The following is a 9,481-nucleotide window of genomic DNA, read 5'->3' as shown; positions in this document are numbered from 1 at the left end:
AAATTAGAATTTAATATTTTTAAATCATGAATTGTGGTTGAATTTGGTTTGAATCTTAACCCATACTAATGAAAAATAGAAATTATTGAAAGACAGTGATACTTAACGAGAAGGGATGTCTTGAAATATTGGAAGGTTGACAAATGCACTACGAGAATTTAATATTTTCAATTTTGAAGTATAAGGATATTGATGTGGCTCAAAAAAATTTGTATGTTACTTGACATTTGTTATGATCACTGTGCAACGCTCAGTGCTAAGGACTATTTTCATTTAAATAGAGGATCCGGGGAATGTGTTGGACATGCTTAATCTTTCATATCTCATAAGAGTTTGAGTGGGTAAGCATTGTTAGGGAGAGTTGGTTTACTTCTTGAAAGTAGACTGCTATCTGGTTTGTATAAGCATTATGGTATTGTCGTTGGTTAGTTATTTGTTAATTGTCTTTTCAATAGAACAATGTTTTGATTTCTATCAAACTTGTCTGATTTCATCATATATTGTCCATTTCTTATCAAAAGTTGTCCACTTTCTGTCAGCTTATAACTTCATTAGCAAGCGAGCATTATGTAAAATAATAAAAGAACTTTCTCTGAGAAGATTTGCTGACAATTTCCATTACTTAAATGGCCAAGGAGTTTGAAATCTGGGTATGTGGTTTGTGGGATTCTAAGTTACTAGATTATGATTCCATCAATCAATTGTCAAGGAAGGGTGTCAGATTTGGTTGTAGGGTTTGCCCATTGCTTAGGGTTTCTTAGGATAACGGTTCAAGTAAGATTGCTGCTAATTGTCATAAAAATCGATTCTATAGCTGTTTTATCCGTACAGAAAAAGGACTAATTGCAGATTTATATAGGCTAAATGTTCTGGGGATGCATGATTAATATATAGAGGATTATGTTGTGAAAAGCGTGCCTAGGCGCCGAGGCGCATAAGGCGCAAAGGCCTGGGCTTTTTCCTTGTCGAGGTGAGGCCTGTAACTGAGGCGCACCAAGGTGCAGCAGCGCCCTTGGCTTAAAAATGCGCGCATAATGCGCTCTGATGCGCCGGAGGAAACACATCAGATGGGCTGATGCGTTGCGATTCCATGATGCGCTCACATCACCTATGCATCACACGATGCGTGCATCACCTATGCATCAGCGCATCCTATATGTTTCATATTTGGGCTCCCTTTTTCAGTTTTTAGTTGGGCTTTTTAGTTGATTAAAATAGAACGTGAGACTGAATGGTAACCTAATAGAAGAAGCCGACAACGACTAATAGAAGAAGTAGAAGTCGCACTCACATATCAATCAATGAGAGGGAGATGAACCTGTGTTGGGGTTTGATGATGCTGATCTTGGGGAGTATTAGTTGGTCACTTGGTCATTTAGTTTAACGATTGGGGATTATTAGACATTTACTTGTGTTCTTCATGGTAGTAGTTTGTGTGTTCTGTTATTCCGATTCACGAACTTTTTAAGATTCTAATGCCACTTTTTGAACTACTTTATGTTATAAATGAAGTATTTTAATAGGTAAGTATTTTTAAGGTAGAAATTGATATGTAGAATTAATTTATAAATATTTTTTGAATACTGGGCGCATCACGTGCGTGATGCGAACGCATCAGCATCACGCATTGGCTTCCGGGACCCATACCGCCTCGGACCGCATCGCGCTTTTTAAAACCAAAGCAGCGCCTTGGCTGAGGTGTAGAATGGGCTTAGGCGCACCTTATAGAGATCTACCCTAATTTCAATTAATCTTTTTGTCTTTTAGACTTCTACAAAGAGGAGTTATTATATAAGTCAAAACCTGATATTAATTATGTTCTTTAACCTCCTAGACTTCTACAAAAAAATAGTTATCATAAAGTTTATTCAATTCTCTATTCAATTATATATTCAATTCTAATCAGTCATCTTCTATAAATACCTCCAATACATTATACTCTCCCTTGATTATCGACCTATTAGTCAAGACTTTATTAAGATATGTTTGATATTACTACTTTTTGGAAATTGAAATTGGACTATGTTTTTTATAATGGTATTTGAGTTGATATAACTACTTCATATATAATGGTATTTCATATTCGAGTTGTGTATTACTATGTGTGTGTGTATATTAAACTTTTATATGATGCGCCTCGCATTCGTGAGGCCCGCCCCTACGCCTCGCGCCTATGCCCCAGGACCCCTTTATGCCTAAGTACGCCTTGCGCCTTTAACAACTTTGCTTAATGGGCTTCAATGCTCAGTTGAACCCTTGGGTTTCCCATGTTCTTGCTAGTACATGTTTTTAGAAGTTCTACATAATTAAAAATACACCTTGTGTCCATGTTTTGCTTGGTACCTCGCTTGCTTGGCAAACGTTTATATAGCAAGGTGGTGTCTTCTTGGTGGGTTTGTCGTAGAATCTTCTATTTTCCTCACCCACATAAATCTGAAGTTTATGAATGATGCCTAATTCCTTGTATTAATTTATGTGGTTTATGGTGTGACTGATAATTGATGCTCGAGATGGCTGTCATGTTAGTTAATGTGCATTTCGTTTTATCTTGCATTGACCGTTGTGTCCCCATCCTCAAAAACTGGAAAATGGAAAAGACAAAATGGAAGACCTGGATAAAAAGGAAAATTTGTTTGTTTCTTGTTGTATGAGTTTTTGGCTACATGAAGTGTTTGAATACATCCTTCTTTTTTGTTTAATGGTTTATATAGTGCCAATAGAGGAGCGCACCGCCCGATCATGAATCTCCATGAGCGAAGCCTAAGCGTTTTGGCTTGTCGATATGTGGATGAGGTGATTATTGGTGCTCCCTGGGAGGTTTCAAGGGACATGGTGAGTTACATCTTAATATAGGATTTTTACTTGCTTTCCTTCACAAGATAGAGCATTTACTCATTCTGTCCTAAAACGAATTACATTTCGATGCTTGAGGCCGAACATATTACTTTGATTTTAAATCGAATGGATTTCTGTTACATTTTTTTGAACTTCTAACAGTTTTTTTTTTCAATTGTACTGCATCCTACCAATATGATATGGATGTGGATACCAAACCAAACCAAACGTGTCCAGTATATCCCAACGAGAAGTAGGTTCAGGAGGTAGGTGTTATGAAGAACGAACTAGCATTCGAGAGGCTAGGACTCCCCCAATTAGAACTCACTAATTTTCTGCATGACTCTACTACACCCAGACACTCCAATTTGACTAGCATAATAGGACTATTCTAGATTATTCTGGATATGACCCAGAAGCCCCCTCTGCTAACAGAATAATTCCCAAAAATACTAAAATACCCTTTCTAACCCCTTCTAAAATCTATAAGCTACCGATCGTCTTGGGCTTGGGTCAATGCATAACAGTAGGATGTGCATATAGGCATGGATATGTCAAATCCAAATATGCTGCAGGGATGTAGATATAAATATGGCCCTGAAATCATAATACATACTTTCACCAGATAGGATTTGGACAAATTTACAAAATTTTGAATATCCATTTACAACAAATGATTTCCTATTTACTTTTTTTGGTAAGATTCCTATTTCCTATTTACAGATTTCACCTGAACAGGCCAACCATGTCATCATATATCCTCGAGCAAGAGCCCTGCAGCCATTGAAGCCAACATCAATCAAAGTTCTCTAACTTTTTTCCGTCACTTTTGTAACAATGTGAAATTTGTTGTGATGCAGATCACAACCTTCAATATCTCTTTAATTGTGCATGGGACAGTGGCAGAAGATGATGATTTTGAAAAGGTATACAAAAGTTTGTGGATAGCGTTGTTTTCCCCCAATAACATGAGTTTGAACATCTTTTGACATATTCTGTGATTCACCTTGCAGAACGAACGCAATCCATATGACGTTCCAGAGAGTATGGGCATATTTAAAGTGTTAGAAAGTCCTCTGGACATCACAACCAGCACAATAATAAAGAGGATTGTATCAAATCATGAGGCTTATCAGGTTCCATTATTTCCCATGAGATGTGTCACTTCGTAAGGGGTCACTACACAAAATTTGTGCAGCAAACACCAAAAGCCCACGTCTTAAAACATCACTGGGTGTTTGTTACCAAATTTCCTACAGCTTGATAGCAATTATGAACAGCATTCACAAATCAATAAATATAATAACTTGGATGCTGTTGAAGCTAACTGTGGACTTGTGATTTTTTGGTTCAGAAACGTAACGAAAGGAAGGGAGAAAGTGAGAGAAGGTATTATGAGGGTAAAAGTTACGTATCGGGTGATTGATGTACTTCAAAGTGGCTGATGTATGAGTCGGGCGTATACGTACAACAGGAAATCAGATTTTTAAGGTATCTCTCTGAGTAGTGAATAGCTCTTCTCGCCAATACGATTTTGTTTTCGGGGTGTTGGGAGATGGGCAGTTGAATCTTGACTGCATATCTGCATGTAGGATTTATGTAGATTACTTTTAACCCCCACCCTGACCCTGCTGCTACTGTTGTTTCTTGATGCCCAAAGTTTGTGTTGTCTTTGTAATAATGATATTTTTGGATGTTATAAATGTATTCCTTTGATGTTATGTGATAAAAAGGCAACTTCTTGCTTTCTTCATCTTCATCTTCATCTTCATCTTCAACTCAACTCAGTTGTGATTATTTGCCTTGGGTTAGCGGACGAGATTTGACAGACGAGAGTGGGGTAGACGTGTGAAAGAATTGTGCAAGGTTTTAGGGTTTTAATTTGACTCGAGTATTTTAGTAATTTATCATTTTTGTTCCACCTGACAAAAATACATATTGTTTCTGTTCTGTTATGTTCTATTCTATCATGTACTAGTCTAATGGTACACCAAACGTGAAACAAGTTTTTGTTCCGAGTAATTTGATTGACCCGTTACAAACGGGGAGTTTGGTTCACAGATTCTGAAAGAATCTGATGGATATAGAATCTTAAATTCCATTGACCAAATTTCATTCTCTCGTTTGGTTCTTTCTTTTTTACGAAAGGAATATTCAAAATCTTATAAATTCCACAAATTAAGGGATTCAACATCATCGATCTGAACCACTACGGACCATCACCGATCTGAACCACCATTGACCAACGTTTATTTAGTAACGTCATTTGACTTATGGTTATATTTGGTTTATGTATTTTATATTGTTTTACATATTAAATAATTATTTTTTTAAAAGTATTTTTAATTTTAAATAAATTAAAATTTTCAAAAAAATGCATTTTGGTCTTTTACCAATATTTCGTTCCGATTCCAAAGCTACATTATGTGAACCAAACAAACAAATTACAATCCCTTAATAGATTATATTCCAATGTCTGCCAACCAAACCAAATAGGTAGTCAAACCTGACAACATTCCATCCAATTCCTTAAAAGTCAAATTTCTTTAACAAATTTCATTCCATCCAAAAATATTAGGTGAACCAAAATTTGGAAGAATCAAACACTTGAGTAATTGCAAGCCCACTTTAGAAACTCTTTTGCAAACTGATAGTCATTTACTTAGATGTAGGAGTGAGAATTAAATGGGTGACTAAAAAGAATGAATGATCCCATAACCAAAGAAAGTGTGTGCAAGACACCTTCAAGCTTTCATATTTGTACAAATGCTCTTTTTCCTACCTTTTAAAGAACATGTTATGTTGATCATAAATGGGCTAAAAAAATGGAGTTTGATCTCTTTCACTCAAACTTTTTATGTCCCCGATATTATTGTTTGAGGTTTGGAACATCGTTGTAACGTTGAATTTATGACCAAAACAACCTTAAATTAACCCCTCAAGGTTGCACTAACACGGATCTTCGACATCTCTCTCATTTTGAATCCAGAGCACCATTTGCTCCCCCGATGTTGGCTTCTATTAATGCGTTGTAAAACTCCCTACTAAAATTACAACATGGGTATTTCGTTTTAGACGCAAAATGAAAGGTTGAGCAGTAATCTGAAGGAACAAGAGTAGGAAGCTTAGAATGAGATATAGCCCCGTAACTATATCGAATTTCAGACGTTCTTTTTTTTTTTTTTATCATCATGTATTGAATTATGTTTGTTTGGTTGCAAAAAGGTCCACACATTCATTGAATCATCAGCAACCAAAGAAAGTATTTGTTAAGTCCCTTGACATCGATATGTACAAGGTCAGGGATGCTTAAAAACCCAACCCGATGTCTAATTGAGTTGTAAAATTTTCAAACTGTAAAGTATTGGGTTGATATCAGATTGTTATTATTTGAACGCAACCCAACCTAAGATGAACCCGATATCCTTTTATTTATTGAATTTAATATGATTGCTGAATTTCTATTAATATATACATTAGAAAATTACACTATCATGTACGTTCATCATATACACATATTTTCAATCTATTTACATCTCTATATTACTCATTATATATATATGCTCAATATTTGTGAACATATATATGTAAATTGAAAAAATTAACTGAATGTGATATACGTAAGAAATATGGATAAGTTATATCAAATGGTTGATGATGAAAAAGACATTATGAATAAAAAAATCTAATATACATATTCAAGATTAGAAAAATATTTTAATATAGAAATTATGGTTTTTTACCATCCATTTGCACATGGAAATTACATTTGTGTCCTTGGGTGTATGTTGAGTCTACAATTTGAAGTAGATTGACCAAGCACTTGGAGTTGACTTTTGTTGCATTATATATATATATATATATATATATATATATATATATATATATATATATATATATATATATATATATATATATATATATATATACTTGTTTTAGTTTGGGTGGGAAGAGGCTTAGCTTAGACAACACCTCCAATACCACTCAAAGTGTTCCATTTTATAATATAATTTTATGCATATAACCATTAATTATTCCTTATAACAACTTGTTAAATTAAATTCCAGACAAAATCCAAATCAAGATTTTACCACTTGATCTATCCTTTTACTTTGTTTTTAGTACATCTTTATTGTATACGTTGAATCTGTACTTCAAAATAACCGTATCATTTTAATTTTATATAGTTATCTGTTTGTCCACTATAAACATTTAAATCAAGTTATTTTCTCTACAAAATTTAGTTATTTTTTCTTTATTAAACCAATATTAGGCCAACCCGCATGTATTACGTTGGAATTAGATTAGAATCATTTGAATCCAACCCAACATGATGAACTCGACGCCCTTTTTATACTATGAATTTAATATAATTCTTGAGTGTTTTTTTATTGGCATATGTAAATTAGGCACTAGACCAATCTATAGTTAGCTATATTCAAAATTATATTACAATTTCAAATGTTACTTTACTTTCTTATTTACATGAACCTTTAACTTTCTTTTTTGAGTTTGTTAGTCTTTTTTGTATGTTATCATTTTGATTTTTATTTCTTTTAAACATGAACACTTGGCTAGATTGTAAAATGATATACCAAAGTTTCAATCCGATGATGATCGACCCGACCCGACCCAACACACACGGTTTGGGTTAGGTTGTTCAAATACCATAAACCCGGCCAACCCAATTGATGTGCAACCTTACGATTCATGTGTAGGTTTGAGATTAAAGATGATGATCAACGGTTCATATTTTTTCTTACGCTTCTTAGGTTAACTTTCATTGTCACACAATCATTCGCCTATTTAAATATCTAAAGTCAAATTTGTTAATTAAGCATATATGAAATGAAGTAAAAGAAGTTAAAATGTAGAATTGAAAAGCCATTTTATTCTTGAAGTAACATGCAATGCATGCAACATTCTTTAGTTTGTTTGTTTTTCCAAAAAGAAGGAATAGGAATAGGAATAGGAATAGGAATAGGAATAGATTCTTTTGGAATTAAGGGTTCAAAACATATCATCTTCCAACTTTTGCTTTTATTTTCTTTTTCTTTCTTTTTCCTTTTTCATCCTAAGCCCAACAATGATAATAATATCCTCTCTTCATTCATATTGATTATTCTTTCTATTCATATCTTTATTTCATTTACAAAACACTTCAATTTTTACCAAATGGTTTTTGGCCTAGCGTTATGTGAGTCTTTAGCCTTCTAGAAGGTCAGCGGTTCAAACCTCACCAAAGATGAGGAGGGTGTGCGAGTTTATTTGTTCTATTTGTCGTATATAAATATTATATACTTCAAAATTAAAGTGTCATAAGTTAGCTTATTTGGGTTTTCTTCAATTCTTTTAGATTATGTCTCTTATATTTTTCTTTTTAGGTCATTTTGTAGCATCGTCTGGTTTTTATCAGTTAAGTGTTAATTTGCCAAACCAAACATAGGTTTTAGTTGGGTTGGTGATAGTGAAGGTTGTAGGTCAAGTAATTAAGAATAAAAAGAAGGAATGAAAATGGAAGTGTATACGTAGTGGATATCATCATCAACATTGAATCTGGAATAAGCTTAAACCATGTCAACATCCATCCATAGCTTAATTCTTCACAGACATCTGAGTATAAAACGAGGTAGATTCTATCAAAAACACACCCACTGTTTCGCATTCGAACCTATATCCTTTTCCAATAACAACGTATACCATATTATTCGTCATCATGGTTACAGTGGTGGTGCCCGATTGGTTTGAGCTTGAGTTCCAAACGTCAAAAATGCCTGAGGTTCGAATCCGAATCCAAGGAGGAAAATATCCCCTTGTGGCCATGGAGGTTCAAATTCGCGGGTTGGATATCCAGGTTAATAAAAAAAAACTTAAACGGGTTAAATTTTGTATAATTAATTATTACTTTCTTTCTTAAAAGCATTTTTATGTTTTCAAACTAATATTTAAATCACAACACATATCATGTTTTTGACGTGTAGTTCAGTTGGTAAAGAGCCGGATCAACTTTGCTTAAATATAAGACAGGTCTTGGGTTCGATCCCCCCCCTACTAGTCTCAGTTGCTTAACGAGCCGAAAAATGTCTCTATTACATTGGTGTTTTTGGAGACAGGTTCTGTATGTGAGGTCGATTAGAATTAAAGAGCTGGAAGTGTTCTCTAATCAGTCCCAAGCTTTTTCAAAGCCGGCCATAACCGGACCCGGTCGAAAATGGTAAGACCGGTCAAGGTTGTTCACAACCAGTTATGGGCCGCCGGTCCCGATATTAAAAAAATAATTTTTAATTGATATATATTTTTAATATAAAATTTGTAATTGAGTCACTCAAATACACTTTGAAAATGCGTTTTATTATAATTAAAATTACATTGTCTTACAAAAATACATTATAAAAATTATTTGAAAATACATTTATTCATCAATCATCATCGCCGGTATCCCATATCGGATTGATTCGAAGAGTTCTGGTGTCTTGAATTCTTCTAATAGCCTCTTGATCATCAATGTCGAGTTCCTCATCATCGTCATATTGTGAGTAAGTGTCGTCGGTATCGGTTATTGACGGCGTGCTTAGTCCATTGACGATTTCATTTTCTTCCAAATTTTCTTCCACCGCTTCAATCTCCATTTCTAACGATGTCGTGT

General features: G+C 34.3%; 1 protein-coding gene across 1 annotated transcript in view; it reads left to right on the top strand.

Annotated features, from left to right (window-relative positions):
- Positions 1-4,587, top strand: part of LOC112518119 (ethanolamine-phosphate cytidylyltransferase) — a 15,733-nt gene extending 11,146 nt beyond the window's left edge. Inside the window, exons 6-9 of the mRNA XM_025125697.1 lie at positions 2,712-2,832; positions 3,696-3,761; positions 3,849-3,971; positions 4,190-4,587. Coding sequence (XP_024981465.1) covers positions 2,712-2,832; positions 3,696-3,761; positions 3,849-3,971; positions 4,190-4,261 — 382 coding nt within the window. The 3' untranslated portion in view covers positions 4,262-4,587. The remainder of the gene's footprint in view (positions 1-2,711; positions 2,833-3,695; positions 3,762-3,848; positions 3,972-4,189) is intronic.
- Positions 4,588-9,481: the final 4,894 nt, after the last annotated feature.

The sequence above is a fragment of the Cynara cardunculus genome (genome assembly GCF_001531365.2).
Source record: "Cynara cardunculus var. scolymus isolate 2C chromosome LG 9, CcrdV1, whole genome shotgun sequence".
NCBI lineage: Eukaryota > Viridiplantae > Streptophyta > Magnoliopsida > Asterales > Asteraceae > Cynara > Cynara cardunculus.
This window is presented reverse-complemented; position numbering and strand designations above follow the sequence as displayed.